Here is a 23,361-nt window from a genome sequence, read left to right on the forward strand (position 1 = left end):
CGGATAACGCTGCGAATCTCGCACTTGGCGGCAAATTTCATCGACATCTTTCGCAGGAAACGTTACTGTGGCCACAATTTTGATGGTACTGACGCGTGACTGGGCTTACTGGAAAGGTAGAAGTTAAGCTACACGGCATTGCGACCAACATAGCAACAACAAACTCCCTCTGCCCACGAGGGCCCTAGTACACTTATTTTGAGGGCGTACCTCGTATTATGCAGAAACTTGTCCAATTTGGGAAAAAGAGTTCAGATCCTTTTCACTTTGAACAAGTTTTATTGTATAGACAAGGAATGTACTCTTGCAGGCGTCTTTACTTGAAATATTCGTTATTCCTAATATATCTAATCTAGTTTTCTAGATTGACTCATTTCCAAGAAATCCGTCTCATAGAAATGCTCACGTTGTGTTTTGAATGGAAGTGTTTACCCCCCAGATAAAAGTCACAGGTCATCTGTCCTAATTACGAAGTAGTATTTGGAGCAGATTCAGAAAATCTGGTTTTGTCTCTCACCTTTATATCGCAATAGAGAATTCATTCACATCGAACAGAAATGTTGTTGATTTACTCAATCTGTGCGCCCGACAGAAAGAAACCGCCCTCTCAAAGCTAAAATTATATGTACTCAATGCTCTTCACATTCTCCACTAGCACATCTGCTTTCATTGCTTTTTCTTTTTCTTTTTTCTTTTTTCCATTTCACTTGCCAAAATGCTGCAAAAAAAAGATGACCTAAAAATCTGAAATAGAGATGCAACTATTAGAAAAAGTCAGTGGTCAAGAATAGAAACAATGACCTTTCCATAGTGCATGCCGTACGTAACCTATTAATTTATGATGATTAAAAATCGACGGAAGTCGTGTTGTTCTCCACACCACAAACGATATTATTAATACTCGTACGGGTCCCTAAATTGTAACGTACGCAAAAGTGTCCGAGTTTTAATCTACCCTTCTTAGGTCAAATATTTCTTTATTTTTATTTATTTATTTACATGTATAGTTCCAGATAGAGCATGTTGGCCATTTTGCACTGAAACAGGTAAGAACAGTTGAAAAATAATAAAATTCAACAAGAAATACGTAACAACAACAGTAATTCAAGAAAAAAAATACGAAGAAAAATTTACATAATCTTGTTTACCACTTATTTTATCTCAATCCTAATCTGAAACTTTTTTCAGAAGGTTGGAGGAAATCAGTACGCAGTAGGAAACCTGTTGAAATCAGTAGGAAACCTGTATATAAACAACCTTTGAATTACTGTAAGTCTAGGTTTTGGAACATGAAATAGACACGTTGTATTCCATGTTGTAGGAATGGACACTCTGAAATTAAGTGTGTGAAATAGAGACAGATAGTTTAATTTTCCATTTGTCGCTTTATGCAGAAACAAAATAACAGCTTTTCTCCAATGAGTAGTGTACGATACTATACTGACTGTTTTCATAATAGTTTTATTATTGCGCCTACGTAGCTCTAGAACTTTGTAACAAATAGTGGCTAAAAGGTAGTTGGGAACAATATCTAGCTTGTAAAGAAGTGTGGGGCAAATCATAGACCAAATAGGTGAACAGTATTCCATTACAGGATAAATGAAGGCCTGTGTGTGTAAATTTGTGTAAATCTGTACAACATTCCTAACGTTCCCATACATATTTTTGTAACAGTAGCGATAAGTTTCCTGTAAGTGTGCGTGTCATCAAAGATACACCAAGATCGTTATGAGCCAGTACATTTTGCAATGCGATTTTTCCTTAGAGAAATTGTAAGAGATGTACATTCATTGGGATTTTTAACTCCAAACACCAAGTTTCACACCAAAAAGCAAATCGTGCAAGATCATTTTGGAGATTCATGAAATCTTGTTGTGTAGAGATTTCTCTGAAGAGTTTGCAATCGTCAGTAAATAGGAGAACATTTCTACCTGTGGTTTGAAGGTGGTCGGAAAGGTCATGTATGAATAAGAAAAGAAGTATGATACCAAGGATATCCCCTTGTGACACACCATTTATTACTGAGAGAAAGGTGGAAATATCACCAGAAGTGACTACATGTTGTTGTCTATCAGGAAGATAGCTTGAAATGAGCTTTAGTAATGTATCATGTACATTTAACTTGTTTGCTAATTTGTGTAAAGGAAGTGAGAGATTTACGGAGTCAAAAGCTTTGCTTATGTCCAGATATATTATATCTGATTCGATATTATTTCATATACAAGTCATTACTTAAAAACAGATATTACTTTCTCGATTTCTGGATTTCTATATATTAAAAAAAAATAACATATTGGGATATGTCCCACAAACATCCTGAAACCTGTTGCTGATGGTAATATAGTATCAACAATATTTATATGGCTGTCACAGCTGTACTAAATTATGCTATCTAGTAGATTTGGAGTTTAACATTCCGTTCAGAACATATGAGACGTAGATCTGCAGCTGTAAGTCGAACTACATGAACTCCCATCGGGAATCAAATCTGGATCTCCTGCACAAAAAGTAAGTATGCTGACCATATAGCCACTGAGGAGTTCAATCAAAAAGTGGGCATTTCTGGTGGCCAAACACCGTGTTTGGGGGTTTTCTCAGTTCTCCAGTTTTCCTCCATTTTTGTCATTTCATCATTATTATCCATTTTATCGTCACCGTCTCCCTTCCTAGTTAGCTTCGGTGGACAGTTATAGGACGTTAAACTAAAAAAAGGCAAATATTTCAAAACAACGAAAACCATAGTATAGGGTCAACAATACCCATAAGGTTTTCCTAGCCATACCAATAATGGAAATACAAATACAAAACGTACTGCAAAAATTAACGACATTGGTAGTATATCATCAACAATACTCGTATAATTGTCCCCAATAGCCACACTAAATATATTTCAAAACGTATTTCAAGAATTAAGGATATTGTTCACATGGCGTCAACAATACTTATATGATTGTCTCACCCACACTAAATACTGAGGTATTGCAAATATAGCTTATATGTTTCTCTCTGTCTTTTCCCATTTACGTGGGGTCGACATTTCTGATGAGTCTCTTTCATAAATTCCTGTTCCGAAATTCTCTCCCTCTTAGACCTTCCTCTCTGAAGTATTTCTTAGTTATATCCAGCCATTTCATTCTTGGTCTTTCTCTACCTCTCTTTCCATACATTTCCATTGCCATTACTTTATATATATATATATATATATATATATATATATATATATATATATATATATATATATATATATATATATATATATATATATATATATATATATATATATATATATATATATATATATATATATCAGTTTGTTCTTCTCATTAGATGGCCATACTACTGCGGTCTTCTTTCTTGGATCTTCTTAAATATCTCTACAACCTTCGTTGTTCCTCTTAAACTCTCATTCTTCGTTCTGTCTCTTCTAGTTATTCCACTTTCTCATTTCGGTAACGTTCAAGCTTTTTTCCTGTGCTTTCTTTATTGGCCATGTTTCTGCTCCGTATATCATTGCTGGTCACCACAGATCATCCCGTTATTCTTTACTGTGATTCAGTGGTCACACAGAACACCACATACTTTCTTACAATTTCACAATCTTTCTTATATTATGTGTGTTATTTCCACATCTAAATCATCGTTCTTGGAAACAGATAAAATTGATTACATTTCGTAATGCTTTCAGTCGTTTTCTTCAGAAAAATGTTCCGGGGGGAACACACAGTATTCCGGGGGGCAGTACTGATACTATTTTATTTATTATTATATTATAGATGTATTATTTTGGTCTCGTCCGGGGGGCACTCTCAGAGCTCCGGGGGGCAGTGCCCCTCCAAAAACGTGTCTGGAAGAAACACTGAATGCTTTCCGTTATGGCTTAAGATTTAGCATGCTTGGATTACCCTTTAGAATTTAGCAACTATATAGGTCCATATGGATATTGTTGGCATTATGCTCAAATAATATGTTTATTATATGTATGTGCTAGAGTTAACCAGTAATTTACAGCACGGTTAAAAAAGAAAAAAACTAGCCACCTCCCTCTCCTTGTAAAGGTGTTTATTCTTATCCATAAATTGAATCAAATGAAATGGTTGCGAAACTATGGACTTCAAAACGAGGCGTGTAGACATACTTTGTTGTTTTTGTTTAAAAGAGAATTATAGTACATATATAAACCAAAGTTGATAGTAATTTTGAGAAAGCATTATACCATGATACCTTCAATGGAACAAGTAACAATAACATTTTACTTAAAATTCTTCTTAAATATTAATAAGATTAAAATATCTCATTTGTGAATCGGACAGAGCATAGCTCCATTAATTAATGTCACAGACGCAACTTGAGGGATACAAGGGTGAGCTAGGCCCATTATAAATATCATTTTCCCAATTTTTCCGAAAGCTTTTATTGGATGGGAATAATTCATCAAATTTATTATAGTTTACGCAAAATAATTTTGTGTTGCGATTGCGTCTTTTATATTCGGAGATAAAAACCTAAAATGAATATGTGATGGAGAAGCAAAAAGAGACCTTTTGTTAGGGATGGGCTCATGTAATTTCTGGTGTTGATTAAGAACTCTATTTCAGTGTTTGATTAAAAAACTTGCTTAGAATTCAAAAGTGAGAAAATCATGTTTATTAAATCAGAGCAAATGAATTTGGAGTTCACAATGCTGATGCGCTGACCACCAGTGGCGTACAAAATGGGAAGGTTTTCGGGATTTAAACTCCTCCTCCCTGCTCGAGTAAGATATTATGGAAAAATAAACATTTATTATATTAAGAGAAATACAAACAAAAATCATGTTTAACCTGAAAGGATACGACATTGAGTGTTTAAACTCACTCCCCCTCCTCTTACGCGTTCTGACGTAGGAGACCCTCGTTCGATTCCTGGTGGAAGCTCATGTGGTTAGGATCCCAAGTTAATCAGTAGAAGTAGGTCTTATATAACCTCGCTGCTGAAAGGGACGCTACACTCAACTCAAATAAAATCAATCCCTCCCCCTGATGAAATTCTGCTAACGCCACTGCTTCCCGTACACCTCTAAAATAAACAAAAACTTGTGTTAGGTCTAATCTCTTTCTCACTAAAGCGCCTCAGATTTTGCTTAAAACATTTGAGAATGACCTATAATTATGTAAGTTTGCAATCTTTCAATGAAGCGAAACGCAGTCACGTAGTCGTTTGTTTCCGTGACGATATCAATCAAGGAAAGCCTATTATCTAATCTTGGGAAACGAAATGAATTAAGTAGACTCGCTTTCAAGAGATACAGAGGTCAAGTCAAAGAGGTCCGTTAACTTGGAGTTCGTCAGAAACGGATTCAAACAAAACTTATACCAAAATTTTGTGCACCTTAAGAAACCTAAAATTTTTCATATTTAAATTTTTCAACGGTATGCCAGGCCTGAGTTCGTCCAACCGGAAAATCAGAAAAACATATATAAATTAATAGACCGAGTTTTGTGCAGTTTTGTGCACCACTTCCCGAGTTTTGTGCACCTCAAATAACAAAGATATAGCCCCTTGAAAATATTGAGTATGCCAGGAACTGGAGTTCGCCTAACACTGATTTCGGCAAAAGTTACATCAATCGTTAGCATTTATTTTGTGCAATTTTGTGCACCATCTCCCGAGTTTTGTGCACCTCAAATAACAGAGATATATCTCCTTAAAAATAGTGCGTATGCCAGGCCTGGAGCTCGTCTAACACCTATTCCGGCAAAACGTACATCAATCGTTAGCATTTATTTTGTGTAATTTTGTGCATCACTCCCCAAGTTTTGTGCACCTCAAATAACCGAGATATAGCCTCTTAAAAATAGTGCGTATGCCAGGTGTGGAGTTCGTCTAACACCGATTCCGGCAAAAGTTAAATCAATCGTTACCACTTATTTTGTGCTATTTTGTGCAGCATCTCCCGAGTTTTGTGCACCTCACATAACATAGATATAGTCTTAAAAATAGTGCGTATGCCAGGTGTGGAGTCGTCTAACACCAATACCGGCAAAAGTTACATCATTCGTTAGCATTTATCTTGTGCAATTTTGTTCACCACTTCCCGAGTTTTGTGCATTTCAAATAACAGATATATCAACACTTGAAAACAGTGCGTATGCCAGGCACTGGAATTTGCATACCACCGACACTAGTCAAAGTCATATAATTCGTTAGCATTTAGTACTTGCAATTTTCTGAAGGATCAACGGAGTTTAATACACATTAGGTAACTGGGATATAATCACTTGAAAATAGTGCGTATACCAATAGTCCCAGTCTGTACAGTGCCAACCAAACCTTTTACTATGTCAAATGTTAGTACTTCTTTTGTAGAGTTTTGTGCACCATGTCCCGAGTTTTGTGCACCTCAGATACCCGAAATATAAGCACTTGAAAATTGTGCGTATACCAATATCTCAAGTGCGTACAACGCCGACCATATCTCTTAGTATGTCATATTTTAGTACTCCTTCTGTAGAGTTATGTGCACCATGTCTCGAGTTTTGTGCAACTGAGATACCCGAAATATAGCCACTTGAAAATAGTGCGTATACCAGTAGCCCAAGTGCGTATAACGCCGACCAAATCTCTTACTATGTCATATTTTCGTACTCCTTCTGTAGAGTTTTGTGCACCATGTTTCAGGTTTGTGCAACTCAGATACCCGAAATGTAACGACTTGAAAATAGTGCGTATACCAATAACCCAAGTGCGTACAGCGCCAACCAAATCTTTTACTAAGTCAAATGTTAGTACTCCTTCTGTAGTGTTTTTTGCACCATGTCACAAGTTTTGTGCACCTATGATCCCCGGAATATAGCCACTTGAAAATAGTGCGTATACCAATATCTCAAGTGCGTATAACGCCGACCAAATCTCTTACTATGCCATATTTTAGTACCCATTCTGTAGACTTTTATGCACCATGTCCCAAGTTTTGAGCAACTCCGATACCCGAAATATAACGACTTGAAAATAGTGCGTATACCAATATCTCATGTGCGTACAGCGCCGACCAAATCTCTTGGTATATCATATTTTAGTACTCCTTCTGTAGAGTTATGTGCACCATGTCCCGAGTTTTGTGCAGCTCAAATACCCGAAATATAACGACTTGAAAATAGTGCGTATACCAATAACGGAAGTGCGTATAACGCCGACCAAATCTCTTACTATGTCATATTTTAGTACTCATTCTGTAGAGTTTTGTGCGCCATGAACCGAGTTTTGTGCAACTGAGATACCCGAAGTATAACCATTTGAAAATAGTGCGTATACCAATATCTCAAGTGCGTACAGCGCCGACCAAATCTCTTAGTATGTCATATTTTAGTACTCCTTCTGTAGAGTTATGTGTACCATGTCCCGAGTTATGTGCAACTCAGATACCCGAAATATAACCACTTGAATATAGTGCGTATACCATTATGTGAAGTGCGTAATTCCTGTGAAAATTTTACAGGATAAACACTACAATTTGACGTACCACTAGCTCTGGTCACCACTGTACGCACTTGGGCTATTGTTATACGCACTATTTTCAAGTGTTTATATTTCATGCATCCGAGTTGCACAAAATTCGGGATATAGTGCACAAAACCCTAAGCAGTACTATCATTGGACATACTAAGAGGTTAAGTTGGCGCTCTACGCACTTGTTCTATTTGTACACGCACTATTATCAGTCATATTTCAGGTATCTCACATGCACAAAACTCGGGACATGGTGCACAAAACTCTACAGAAAAAGAACTAACATTTGATATATTAAAATATTTGGTCCGCGTTGTACGCACTTGGGATATTGGTATACGCACTATTTTCAAGAGATTATCTCTCGGGTATTTGATTCAACAAAATTCGGGAAATGGTGCACAAAACTCTACAGAACGAGTAATAAAACATAACATAGTAAGAGATTTGGTCAGCGTTATACGCATTTGGGATATTAGAATACGCACTATTTTCAAGTGGTTATATTTCGGGGATTAGAGGTGCACAAAACTCGGGACATGGTGCACAAAACTCTACAGAAGGAGTACTAACATTTGACATAGTAGAAAATTCGGTTGACGCTGTACGCACTTGAGGAATTGGTATACGCACTATTTTCAAGTGGTTATATTTCCGGTGTTTGAGTTGCACAAAACTCGGGGCATTGTGCACAAAACTCTAGAGAAGGAGTACTAACATTTGATTTGGTCGGCGCTGTACGCACTTGTTCTATTTACATACGCACTATTTTCAAGTAGTTATATTTCCGGTATCTGAGGTGCAAAAAAACTCGGGAAATGTTGCACAAAACTCTACAGAAGGAGTACTAACATTTGACTTACTAAGAGATTTGGTTGGCGCGGTCGCACTTGGGCTATTGGTATACGAACTATTTTCAAATGGTTATATTTCCGGTATCTGAGTTGCACAAAACTCGGGACATGGTGATCAAAACTCTGCAGAAGGAGTACTAAAATATGACATACTAAGAGATTTGGTCGGCGCAGTACGCACATGAGATATTGGTATACGAACTATTTTCAAGTGTTTATACTTCTGGTATCTGAGTCGCACATAACACGGAACATGGTGCACAAAACTCTAGAGAACGAGTACTAACATTTGACTTACTAAGAGATTTGGTTGGCGTTGTACCCACTTGGGCTATTGGTATACACGCTATTTTCAAGTGGCTATATATTTCGGGCATCTGAGGTGCACAAAACTCGGGACATGGTGCACAAAACTCTAGAGAAGGAGTACTAACATTTGATTTAATAAGAGATTTGGTCGGCGCTGTACGCACTTCCGATATTGGTATACGCACTATTTTCCAGTGGTTATCTTTCCGGTATTTAAGGTGCACAAAACTCGAGACATGGTGCAGAAAACTCTACAGCAAAAGTACTAACATTTGACATACTAAGATATTTGGTCGGCGCTGTACGCACTTGAGATATTGGTATAAGCACTATTTTCAAGTGGAAACATTTCGGGTATCTGAGGTGCACAAAACTCGGGACATGGTGCACAAAACTCTACTCAAGTAATACTGACATTTGACACACAAAGAGATTTTGTTGGATCTGTTTGCACCTGGGCTATTGGTATACGCACTATTTTCAAGTAGTTATATTTCTCTTATCTGAGGTGCACAAAACTCGGGACATGGTGCATAAAATTGCACACAATAAATGCTAACGATTGATGTAACTTTTGCCGGAATCAGCGTTAGTCGAACTCCTGGCCTGGCATACGCACTATTTTTAAGGAGCTATATCTCTGTTATTTGAGGAGCACAAAACTCGGGGAGTGGTGAACAAAATTGCAGAAAATAAATGCTAACGATTGATTTAAATTTCGTCGGAATCGGTGTTAGACGAACTCCAAACCTGGCATACGCACTATTTTCAAGAGGCTATATCTACGTTATGTGAGGTTCACAAAACTCGGAGATGCTGCACAAAATTGCACAAAATAAATGATAACGACTGATGTAACTTTCGTCGGAATCGGTGTTAGACGAACTCCTCACCTGGTATACGCACTATTTTCAAGAGGCTATATCTATGTTATTTGAGGTGAACAAAACTCGGGAAGTGGTGCACAAAATTGCACAAAATAAATGCTAACGATTGACATAACTTTTGCCGGATTCGGTGTTATCCGAACTCCATCCCTGGCATACGCACTATTTTAGAGAGGCAATATCTATGTTATGTAAGGTGCACAAAACTCGGGAAGTGGTGCACAAAATTGCACAAAATAAATGCTAACGATTGACATAACTTTTGGCGGAATCGCTATTATCCGAACTCCATACCTGGCATACGCACTATTTTAGAGAGGCAATATCTATGTTATGTGAGGTGCACAAAACTCGGGAAGTGGTGCACAAAATTGCACAAAATAAATGCTAACGATTAATGGTAATTTTGCCGGAATCGGTGTTATCGGAACTCCAAACCTGGCATACGCACTATTTTTAAGGAGCTATATCTCTGTTATCTGAGGTGCAGAAAACTCGAGAGATGGTGCACAAAATAAATGCTAACGATTGACGTAACTTTCGTCGGAATCGGTGTTAGACGAACTCCACACCTGGTATACGCAGTATTTTCAAGAGGCTATATCTCTGTTATTTGAGGTTCACAACACTCGGGAACTGGTGCACAAAATTGCACAAAATAAATGCTAACGATTGACGTAACTTTTGCCGGAATCGGTGTTATCCGAACTCCACCTCTGGCATACGCACTATTTTTAAGGAGTTATATCTCTGTTATTTGAGGTGCACAAAATTGCACAAAATTAATGCTAACGATTGATGTAACTTTTACCGAAATCGGTGTTAGACGAACTCCATACCTGGCATACGCACTATTTTAAAGAGGCTATATCTATGTTATGTCAAGTGCACAAAACTCGGAAAGTGGTGCACAAAATTGCACACAATAAATGCTAACGATTGATGTAACTTTTGCCGGAATCAGCGTTAGTCGAACTCCTGGCCTGGCATACGCACTATTTTTAAGGAGCTATATCTCTGTTATTTGAGGAGCACAAAACTCGGGGAGTGGTGAACAAAATTGCAGAAAATAAATGCTAACGATTGATTTAAATTTCGTCGGAATCGGTGTTAGACGAACTCCAAACCTGGCATACGCACTATTTTCAAGAGGCTATATCTACGTTATGTGAGGTTCACAAAACTCGGAGATGCTGCACAAAATTGCACAAAATAAATGATAACGACTGATGTAACTTTCGTCGGAATCGGTGTTAGACGAACTCCTCACCTGGTATACGCACTATTTTCAAGAGGCTATATCTATGTTATTTGAGGTGAACAAAACTCGGGAAGTGGTGCACAAAATTGCACAAAATAAATGCTAACGATTGACATAACTTTTGCCGGATTCGGTGTTATCCGAACTCCATCCCTGGCATACGCACTATTTTAGAGAGGCAATATCTATGTTATGTAAGGTGCACAAAACTCGGGAAGTGGTGCACAAAATTGCACAAAATAAATGCTAACGATTGACATAACTTTTGGCGGAATCGCTATTATCCGAACTCCATACCTGGCATACGCACTATTTTAGAGAGGCAATATCTATGTTATGTGAGGTGCACAAAACTCGGGAAGTGGTGCACAAAATTGCACAAAATAAATGCTAACGATTAATGGTAATTTTGCCGGAATCGGTGTTATCGGAACTCCAAACCTGGCATACGCACTATTTTTAAGGAGCTATATCTCTGTTATCTGAGGTGCAGAAAACTCGAGAGATGGTGCACAAAATAAATGCTAACGATTGACGTAACTTTCGTCGGAATCGGTGTTAGACGAACTCCACACCTGGTATACGCAGTATTTTCAAGAGGCTATATCTCTGTTATTTGAGGTTCACAACACTCGGAAAGTGGTGCACAAAATTGCACAAAATAAATGCTAACGATTGACGTAACTTTTGCCGGAATCGGTGTTATCCGAACTCCACCTCTGGCATACGCACTATTTTTAAGGAGTTATATCTCTGTTATTTGAGGTGCACAAAATTGCACAAAATTAATGCTAACGATTGATGTAACTTTTACCGAAATCGGTGTTAGACGAACTCCATACCTGGCATACGCACTATTTTAAAGAGGCTATATCTATGTTATGTCAAGTGCACAAAACTCGGAAAGTGGTGCACAAAATTGCACACAATAAATGCTAACGATTGATGTAACTTTTGCCGGAATCAGCGTTAGTCGAACTCCTGGCCTGGCATACGCACTATTTTTAAGGAGCTATATCTCTGTTATTTGAGGAGCACAAAACTCGGGGAGTGGTGAACAAAATTGCAGAAAATAAATGCTAACGATTGATTTAAATTTCGTCGGAATCGGTGTTAGACGAACTCCAAACCTGGCATACGCACTATTTTCAAGAGGCTATATCTACGTTATGTGAGGTTCACAAAACTCGAGAAGTGGTGCACAAAATTGCACAAAATAAATGCTAACGATTGATGTAACTATTGCCGGAATCGGTATTATCGAAACTTCACACCTGATATACGCACTATTTTTGAGGAGCTATATCTCCTTTATGTGAGGTGCACAAAACTCGGGGAGTGGTGCACAATATTGCACAAAATAAATGCTAACGATTGATGTAAGATTTGCCGGAATCGGTGCTAGACGAACTCCAGGCCTGGCATACGCACTGTTTTTAAGGAGCTATATCTCTGTTATTTGAGGTGCACAAAACTCGGGAGATTGTGCACAAAATGCACGAAATAAATGCTAACGATTGATGTAACTTTTGCAGGAGTCGGTGTTATCGGAACTCCACACCTGGCATACGCACTATTTTTAAGAAGCTATGTCTTGGTTATGTGACGTGCACAAAACTCGGGAAGTGGTACATAAAATTTTACAAAATAAATGCTAACGATTTATGCATCTTTTGCCGGAATCGGTGTTAGACGAACTCCACACCTGGCATACGCACTATTTTTAAAAAGCTATATCTCCTTTATGTGAGGTGCACAAAACTCGGGAAGTGGTGCACAAAATTGCACAAAATAAGTGCTAACGATTGATTTAACTTTTGCCGGAATCGGTGTTAGACGAACTCCACCCCTGACATACGCACTATTTTAGAGAGGCTATATCTCGGTTATGTGAGGTGCACAAAACTCGGGAGATTGTGCACAAAATGCACAAAATAAATGCTAACGATTGATGTAACTTTTGCCGGAGTCGGTGTTATCGGAAATCCACACCTGGCATACGCACTATTTTTTAGAAGCTATGTCTTGGTTATATGAGGTGCACAAAACTCGGGAAGTGGTACATAAAATTTTACAAAATAAATGCTAACGATTTATGCAACTTTTGCCGGAATCGGTGTTAGACGAACTCCACACCTGGCATACGCACTATTTTTAAGGAGCTATATCTCCTTTATGTGAGGTGCACAAAACTCGGGAAGTGGTGCACAAAATTGCACAAAATAAGTGGTAACGATTGGTTTAACTTTTGTTGGAATCGGTGTTAGACGAACTCCACACCTGGCATACGCACTATTTTTAAGAGGCTATATCTCGGTTATGTGAGGTGCACAAAACTCGGAGAGTGGTGCACAAAATTGCACAAAATAAATACTAACGATTGATGTACGTTTGGCCGGAATCGGTGTTAGACGAGCTCCAGGCCTGGCATACGCACTATTTTTAAGGAGATATATCTCTGTTATTTGAGGTGCACAAAACTCGGGAGATGGTGCACAAAATTGCACAAAACAAATGCTAACGATTGATGTAACTTTTGCCGAAATCGGTGTTAGGCGAACTCCAGTTCCTGGCATACTCAATATTTTCAAGGGGCTATATCTTTGTTATTTGAGGTGCACAAAACTCGGGAAGTGGTGCACAAAACTGCACAAAACTCGGTCTATTAATTTATATATGTTTTTCTGATTTTCCGGTTGGACGAACTCAGGTCTGGCATACCGTTGAAAAATTTAAATATGAAAAATTTTAGGTTTCTTAAGGTGCACAAACTGCACAAAATGTGCACAAAATTTTGGTATAAGTTTTGTTTGAATCGGTTTCTGACGAACTCCAAGTTAACGGACCTAAGTCAAAGTGCATTGTAATCACCAATAATTCGAGTCAAAGCCAGAATTTTGCCGATACAATGGGGCATCAGCTTGGTTCATCGTTATATAAGAAGAATAAGTAGAGAAAATATGGGATAATACATAGATCGTTTGACAAAAATAGATGTAAAAATATAGATAGAATAATTACTTTATTCTAGAGATGCAAAAGCGAGAGAGAGAGAGAGAGAGAGAGAGAAAGGACTGTTTTGAACGAAAAAAAAGCAAAAAAACCGAAGTTTTCCCAAAGCCTATTTTCCTGGGAAATTTTTAGCTTTTCTAGTGCCACTTCTCGAAAAATTCTTTTTCCTTGTTTCGAATCTCGAACAGCTTTTCCAAAAGTGTGCGAGCTAGCTATTAGACCAGCGAGAAGGGTCAGAGGTGAGCATTTGACTAATGACTGACTGTATCTCCCGATTCAGCAATTAGATTTTCTGTGTATAATTCACTGATGCTGTGGCTTTACGAAGAGAAAAATCGAGCGCATGTTGAAGGAAAATTTGTAGATTCCGGATACAGGCGACTTCCTGGCGTTGCTCCTGTCTCGGCAAGAGAACTGTTATCTGTTTTGTAGGTCAGCCTAGATGGTGCATACGTGCTCCTTATTTTTGTACATATGGTCTATACAAATTTACTAGATGCTACTAAATACTTATACTCAATTTTTCCCCATATATTTATTTCCAGCCGTAAGTTCCGTACACAATCAAATAAATGTTTATCAAGGTACATAACCATAATTTTCTTTATCCTTCTTATGTCGATGGAGGACACACATGACTTCCTTCTATTTGCGACAGTATAGATTGGTCGCCAAGTGAACTTTGTGATGGACAAACACCATGTGCGTGAGTTTTCTCGGGGTTCTCCCGTTTCCTCCCACTTTCTTCATTCCATCATTTCATTCATTACTTATCATCACCGTCTCCTTTAGCCTAACCGGCATAACCGTGGGACGTAAAACTTAAAGATTTCATTTCATTTCGTTGTACAGATTGGTCATGGCTTAACAAAAACCCTGTATGTATTCCGATACATAAAATCTTGTGTATGATACAGAATCCTGCTAAATTTCACCTCTTCGGATTTTCTATACTATAAATTAGCTTTTTTTTTCTCAGCGTTGCCGTACAGATTGTTTTTTATATGTATGGTCAACACATTGTCTCCTCCCATCGCTATTTTTATGGATTCTTAGATCGGAGTTCGATACCTTATAAATCAGTTTTACGAGGCTGAACCAATAACAAAATAATTTGTGTAATGTCTAGCGCGTGCACCTTGGTTCAATTCCCGGTGGATGAGAATTTTAAAAATGATCTTATTATGACTGATTCCACTTTAAACTGTAGGTCCATGTTTCATATACCTTTGGTGTTGAAATTCAGCAAACAAACAATATCGCATTTGGAAATCGAACACGGATTTCTCATCTCAAAGACGAGAACGCAAAATATTTAGCTATGAAAGAGCTTGGAATAATACTATAGAACATGGATTTACTATTGGACGTCATTTTTTTTAACCATATACTTACATAACCTTAAAGTGAACAAGAAACCTCTCACGCCTGTATGAATGTTTGAAGTTAGAATAGTCAAAATTAGTGTTTGTTTTCAGTGTTATCTAAAAACTTGGAAATCGCAATCTATTAACCAAATATACTCGTAATTTAGTTCATACTCAAAACTACACATTTATCACACAAACATTTCTAGCATCTATTTACTTGGAGTACGTGTTATATGTGTTTTAAAAAAGGAATGTTGTTCTTTTGGCTTTAATTCAGTAACAGTTGATTTCCGTGAAATCAACAAAATTAATAAACTAAACTAATCAAGAAATGAAAGCACTTTGATGAACACGTACTAGTGTGCGAGACATAATAAATCACATTATTTGACCTTATTCTCCAATAGTAATAGTATTTTAATACACTTTTACGTGTTTTTGTGAAAATTTCCAGTGTATAATACGTTAACTTTTCGATTTTTAACGAATTTGATTTCCCAGAACTCCATTATTTACATATATTTCTATTTACCCTGTCCGTTCAGTCGTCCGCCCGGAAGAGAAAAAAAAATTCAAGAACTGTCCAGCATTAAGTAAAGTTTGTTCTGCATGTAGTTTGAAGAAAGCACTTTTTCTCAGCTTGTCGAAAATGAAAAACGTCTAAGAGTAATGCAGCGGTTTTAGAAGAGCAAAAAGATACAGGAATGATACAGCTGGTTAATTAATTTAATGATGAAGATGGACAATAGAAACAGTACACAGTTTACAGAATTTGACGAACAAGATGAACTGTTGCAGCACGCAAAAGTTACCGGTTTAGATGAAAGTGATAAAGAGGAGACACATTATCAGGTAGTAGAACAGAAAGAAGTGTTGTTACTTAGAAGCTTAATGCTTCTGGAACCTTGGGAAGATGAATTATCACAAGAACGTTCTGTTGAAAGTATCGATGAAGTAGGTGTTGAACAGTACAGAAATTGACCTAATTCGCATGGTAATTTTTCCCCAAAGGAAGATTTTGAAAGTTAGTCCAATTTAATTCGCTATGGCGTCTTGAATACCACTTTTCTGCAAGAACAGTCTAAATCAGGGACGTTATGCACCTCCCATCCCCTGAGTTGCACTGTCAAAGTGAAATGTTAAAAAAACATCACAGGTCAGAACCTCATCCATGTGTCAAATTTGATCGAGATCGGTCGGGTGGTTCAAGAGTTATTAAGTCAAGTGGAAAAAATGCTGGAATGAAAAGCTAGGAGGAAAGATAAGAACGTCGAGAAAAAAACATGAACACGATGTTGTTCACGAGAAATATAATAATCTGAAATCGAACCTGAAATCCCTGTCATCAGAACCAATATTGATTTTGTTTGGTTATTTCAAGTTTAATGTTCTTTTCCGACACCGAGATTATATTAGACGTGTATCTACAGTTTAAGGTGAAATCCGCGGCCTTCAACACCTTTTCCGCAATGAATCGAACCCGAGACCTCGTGCACAAAAGGCGCACACCCTAGTTACTAGATCAGAGAGGAAGGTCAGAATCACAATCACTATTATCATTTTATAAATATTTGATCTAAGTTTTTAACATTCCTACCCTAATCAAGACTATATTAAACGGGAACCTACAGTTTAATATGAAATCTTATGTCCCTGGTATTGAACCTGGATAGAATACGTGAATAATAATTACTCAGCCTTAATTTTGGGAGGAAAGGGGGGCATACGCGTGTCGCAAAAGTAAAAATATGCGTTTTAGAGTAGCAAAATTTTTGTTTTTCGGTTTCTCTGTTAAAAGGTATTAAATGGTGAACAAGCAGGGTATTAAAATCTCTTAGCATCGGTGTAAACTTCGTAGAAATTTGAATCTATACATGTAAAAAAAAAAAAAAAAAAAAAAAAAATGTAGATATATATACCATTGGCAGCTTTTAAGAGAAGTTACATAGGTAAAAACTAATAAATGAATAAATAAATTTTTATCGCTGTAAGCTTAGGGTAGAAAACTTTATCTATCCTCAGAAAGCTAACTGCAAGAATTAAATTATTGGATAACCTTCCTTCCCTTAGCTTGTAGAGGTAAAATTTATTTATTTATTTATTACCGATGTGATTGCCCTCAAAAGCCGCCACAGAATTGCATTATATGTAATACGATCCTTTGTAAAATGATATCTATAGCATAACAATGAAATTACAATACCTCATCACTGTATCTCCTATTTCTTACTCCAGCCATTTTGTGAATGTTATTTTTTTTTTGGTAGTCCTGTTCCAAAAAAAATTTTTTTAACCGGCCTCGTGCAGCGGTGATCACATACAAGTCACAATTTGTCGTTATTTCATCTGTGCACCTTCCGCTTAGTTCATTAGTATACAACCGAATGCCACTCCTCCTTTACGTGATGACGTAATAAGGTTCCTATTGGACGAAAGAGAGATGGAACATCTCCAGATTCATTCGTACAAACACTCACACACACACTCTCTCTCTCGCATTGACACATAGATGTATATAACTACTTGAATATGAATAACTTGGTAGTAGTATTTTAAACCAAGTGTTACGAGCAGTGTACGTTTCTAGTCATGTTTCTATTGCGAATACTACTACTAGTAGTATTAATAGCTTAGATAGTTCTGCTGTGAAACACAAGTTTTCATGCTGAAAATTGAAGGTCGGTTGCTAATTGTTTGGTTTTTTGCGCTGTCTTTTCCAAACCTGTTAATTCTCAAAATAGCTACTGTACGACATCCTCTAATTACATCGAAGAACAAGAAAGTCACGCTCACTTTGGGGAAAAAAAAAAATTTACTGTGTCCTTTTATCCTTCTGTGAACAAACAACTAAAATCGATCATATTTTTCGAGTTAACACATGTTAGCATTTATGCAGTGGACATGTCCGCATATTGAAATGAAGTCTTTAAGTTTAACGACCCACTATTATGTCCTTTAGGCTAAGGGAGACGATAAATGAAACAAGTAAATGATGATGGAAAAAATGGTGAAATGAGAATGTGGAAGAAAACAGAAATACTCCGAGAAAACCTACGGACACGATATTTTTCATCACAAACTTATTTGGCCGGAGAGTTCACGTAGCAAAAGTAAGAGTTCTGCCACTGAGCTACCGAGTCTCCATGTCCCACATTTGGAAATTTAAAAAATTCCACCTGTACATTTTGCGAAATACCTTGATTTGTCCATATTTCCTAAGTTTAAATATACTGTCAATTCAATTTCAGACATCTCATATGTAAAGATAGTTTGGCCATTTGTATTCAAAGATTAAAAAAAAAAAAAAAAAAAAAAAAAAAGACCAGATCTACTGAAAAATACGAATAGTAAAAGTTAACCTAATGCTGTATAAGTACTATTATTTAATTCTTTTTCATATTTTTAAATATATTTTTATTAATAATGTTTTAAAAGCAGACTTCAAAGTACAAAATAAACCTTATCATCCCAATGCCAAAAGTTGTCATTTATACAGAGTGAATTAGAGGAAACGCATGCTTTTTAAACCGCTAATACTCAGCGACGAATACGGGTATTGATTTCGACTGACCGTTGCAAGACAGCTCAGATAATTCAGTTTCAGTCGCTATGGAGTATTGGGGCGTAGAGCATCGCGTGATTGCGGTTGAGCAGTTCTTTAGAAACTGATTCTGTGGTAACAGTTCAACGTCTTTTCCATTGAAAGTTTAATGTCGAAGGTCGAGGTGCAGTTCCAGATTGAAACCCTATACTTCGTTGGGTTGCGACGTTCAGAAATACTGGGTCTTTGATGTATAAGAAAATTTGAGATCATCATGTAAGATGAGATGAAGCGAACGATGTAACCTACTCAGCAATACAGCCTGTCGCCTAGCGAATTGTTTCGGACTAGCAAGAACTCCCCTTTTCACTCTGTCTACGTTTTCCAGAGGTCCTACTGAACGGGGAAGATCAGGTGGTTTCTTTTTTACTTCTGAGCGCTGCAACCTATCGAAGTATATTATTTCGATCTGGGGGACTGTACCTCGACGTTCGACATTAAACTTTCGACGGAAAAGACGTTGAGCCGTGACCACAGAATCAGTTTCTAAAGAACTGCTCAACCGCAATCACGCGATGCTCTACGCCCCAATACTCCATAAAACCACTCTACAGTTGGAAATTTTTATTTCTGATGATTCACTTAGGTAGCGCTAACGAAAACGTACAAGCATACTCCTAATTTCAAATTTTTATTCCAATTCTGAGTACTTAAGATATGGTATTATAGATATATAAAAAAGACCCATTTAAATAACATGAGGAAATTCTTCATCCCCTCTTTAGATCCTCTAAAAATTAAAAATATTCACTTTTGGCAATTTTCCTGTAGGTATGTCCCGAAAACCTACAATCATGTGAAATTTAATCTTTGTAGCCCTACAGGAAGTGCTCAATAATTTGGGGGTGTAAAAGGTGTCCCATATAAATAACATGTGAAAGATTTTTTAGTTCCCTACAAAATCACTCTAAAGTTGAATTTTTAAAATGTTTATTGATTTACTTAGGTAGTGTTAACGAAAACGTGGAAGCTTACCGAATTTCATGTTTTTATTCCTATCCTAAGTGCCTAAAACATGAGATCATATGTCCAAAAAAAGGCCCATTTAAATAACATGGGGAAGTTCTTCATCCGCTTTTAGACCCCCTAAAAATTAAAAATATTCATATTTGGCAATTTTCCTGTGGGTTAGTTCCGGAAAGCTACAATCATGCCAAATTTAATCATTGTAGCCCTACAGGAAGTGCTCAATAATTTATGTCAGTTTTATATATACACTTCTCCTAAATTTGCACCCTAATCCACCCATCTCTCAGATTAAAAAGTTCGAATTCAACTGCTTATATCCTTTGATACCGTAGGACAGCGTTTCCCAACCGGTGTGCCGCGGCACACTGGTGTGCCGTGAATGGGCAGCTGGTGTGCCGCGAGGAATTGAAACAAAATTATTAATTTTATAGCAATCAAATTGCAAAACGTACGAAAAAAACTGTTTCACATTACTATGATCCTCGACTATGAATCTTCAATTTTAAGTTTCATACCGGGTTACTGTTCTGTACATTTCTAATGTTGGAAAAAGTATTTGTTATCACTGTTATGACCATTATTGCTTCTTTATTGTTGCAGACTATTTCGTAACTTGAAAATTTAAAAAATCATTCAATCCTTTCGACAAATTACCTACATTTGTGTTTTAAAAGTAAAAGAGATTTGTTTGTTCGTTTGTTATTTACTGATTTTCCGTCTTAGTAAAAGGTTGGACACAGTTTTTAAAAAGAAAGCGTATTTTTAAAAACCTGAGTACAATATTTCATTGCAATTGTTTCCTATTTCTAAATTAGAATGAAAAATAAGCATAATAATCTTCTACGGGGAAAAACCAGTGGTAGAGCTTTCTTTACTGTAAGGAGACCAATAATCGTAGAAAAATACCATTGTGTTTCATATTTACAAATAATGATATCTATAAGTGTGCCGTGAGAATCCAAGTAACACCCGTAGTGTGCCGCAAGTTGAAAAAGGTTGGGAAACGCTGCCGTAGGAGCTTACGTGTATAAGGCCACTTGAACAGCATCACACTCTTCCATCATATACTGTCTCTACTACTTCTTGTATGAAAGCTTGAAGTAACAAATTTGATGAGCATCTAAGTCAGTGATGTGCAACGGGTGGCCCCGGGCCAACTCATGCCCACCGAACCCTTTCATCAGGCCCGCCTGACCCGTTATTGAAAATATATTTCTTACGTAATCTCTTAAACTGAATTGATTTTTTTTTTCTGGGTAATGATTCACCTTGAAAATATCCTTCGCGACGAACTGCCAGTATACCACCGAACTCTGAGAGAATGATAACTACAGTAAATACATTTTTCTGCTTTTCTTTAGTAAAAACATTTTGGATACCGTTTTAAAAGCTTTTGTGTTCCTGTGATGTTTGGGTACAATGAACGAATCTCTCTATTTGATATTGCCATTACATTCTTTGAAAATATTATACATTGTCTCGTATGTCTCCCGGCACAAGTAAATTTTCTCTGAGGTAGCCGATCCCCTGTTCCCATTTGCACATGTCTGATCTAACGCCTTATACACAATAAAATATGTATTAAAATAATAAACTTCATTACAGATTTGTAAATGTCTTTTCATTCAATTACTTGTTCAGATAGAGAATTCTGTAGGTTTTATATACTAATATATAGAAACCTTTACTTATCTCTTCAATGTTCCGAAAGTGATCCAATAAAATTTTGACGATGGAAACTTATGTACTCCACAAGCTTAGCCTGTTCAAATGAATTCCACTAGTGTTAGAACACTAAGAATAATCTTCGTGAAGTATGCGTAACCTATATGGTTTGTCTTCATCTTTGTTTTCGGTCTGTGAAAGTTACTACGCGGGTAATTCTATATCAGTAGGGATGAGCGCAGTGATTTAGTTTAACCAGAACATTCTGGATCGTCATTTCGGAAAATATTAGTCAGGAAATGTTGGAACAATGAAATATTTCAATGTAACGTCTCACGTTTATACCCTTTAGGCCAAAGGAAACGGTGATTAAGCCAAGTGAATAATAATGGGAGAATTATTGGAATGAAAAAGCGAGAGGAAAGGAGAGTACCCAGAGAAAACCAACGGACACGTTGTTGTCCACTACCATATTATTTGGCCTGGGATCGAAGCAGGGACCCAACGAACCCGAGATAAAAGCTCTACCACTGAGCCCCGTGTCCCAGTGCAGGGGATAGAGGAGGTAAGGGAGGAAAACAGGAGGTGTTAAACACAGAATCCTCTGTAAGGAAACTATTATACACGACCTGCGAAGATGAATGCCATGTGCTAATTTCTGATGTGCAACCATAAACGTGTGTTAGAGATAAAAACGCATAGGCTACCTGAAGATTGTATTGTGTAAATAGTGGAATTTTGCATAATGGTTGAGTTAACTGACTTTGTTTCGAAACACCAAAATAAATTTAAATGAAAATTAGAGCTACTTAAACTAGTAAAGGAAGGGGAAGTTTAGTATTGAAATATTTTTTTTAAATAAAAAATAGCTGAAAATCGCATGAATAGTTCAAGCAATTTAATAGTTATCAACCCTTATCATCATAGATATTCTGCCATTGTTGCCAGACCAGTTGCTACAAACTGAGAAATTTCCATTTATCTTCAGCTAATCTCTTAGTCTTCACGTATCAATTTTTTGTTTTAATATCACACACTAACTGCAGATTCTTTCTTCCCACTCTCTTTTCCCTTCCACAATAATTTTAGCACATTTTCACGGTGCAGTTTCTTCTCAGCTAATATTCTAATCAGTTTCTCCTATACCCTTTTTTCATTGCATGTAAAGTTGTTCTTTCCTTCCTAATTATTTCTAATACTTCATTCGTTTTCCTATCGACCCAGTTAATTTTTTTCAATCTTCTTCATATCCACATTTCAAAAACCACCCTTATTTCTCATCACTTTCGGATGCTGCTGATGTTACTGCTTTATAGAGTACAGTATTCCACACAAAACACTTTATGAGTCTTTTTCTTAGTTTTTCTTTTATTGAAAGTCCCACAAACTAGATTTTTCTTCTTCCTAAAGGCTTGTTTTCACTACTCCTATTCTTGTTTTTATTTCACGTTCGCACTTATAACATCATATCCCTGGATGTTCTCGGATTATTCCCGTTTCCTCGCACATTCTTATTCCACTAATTCTTCCACCATCATTCACTTGTAACACCGTGTGCGTGGGTTTTCTCGGAGTTCTCCCGTTTCCTCCCACTTTATTCATTCCACCATTTCATTCATCTCTCATTATCATCGTCTCCTTTAGCCTAACCGGCATAACCGTGGGACGTAAAACTCAAAAATTTCATTTCATTTCATTCATTTGTATTGATCATCTCTCCCTTAGACTAAAAGGCATAACGTGGGACACTAAATTGAAAGATTTTCAGGTTCGCACTTCATGTCCTCAAGTAATTAATACGTGTTACCCCGTCGCCTATTCTATTTTCTTTCCTTCTACTTCCTCTATACAGAGGTTGTTCAGTCTACATTTGGCCAATTTCGACTAACCGAAAAATTTAGAAGAATCCATGGCGCCAAGTCCGTAAGTGCTCGATGTGTTTCCCTTG

At 37.0% G+C, this 23,361-nt stretch overlaps 1 protein-coding gene across 2 annotated transcripts in view; it reads right to left on the reverse strand.

Moving 5' to 3' along the window:
- The window catches only part of LOC145683964 (urea transporter 1-like), a 128,636-nt gene that overhangs the window by 72,040 nt on the left and 33,235 nt on the right, over nucleotides 1-23,361 (reverse strand). Inside the window, exon 2 of one of the 2 annotated variants that reach the window (XM_081755691.1) lies at nucleotides 17,382-17,600. The exons of the other annotated variant lie outside the window; for it this stretch is intronic. Within the exon in view, the coding sequence (XP_081611817.1) occupies nucleotides 17,382-17,417 (36 nt within the window). The 5' untranslated portion in view covers nucleotides 17,418-17,600. The remainder of the gene's footprint in view (nucleotides 1-17,381; nucleotides 17,601-23,361) is intronic. 2 annotated transcript variants of the gene reach the window in all.

Source organism: Thermobia domestica, chromosome 4, assembly GCF_964235325.1.
Source record: "Thermobia domestica chromosome 4, izTheDome1.hap1.1, whole genome shotgun sequence".
Classification (NCBI taxonomy): Eukaryota; Metazoa; Arthropoda; class Insecta; order Zygentoma; family Lepismatidae; genus Thermobia; species Thermobia domestica.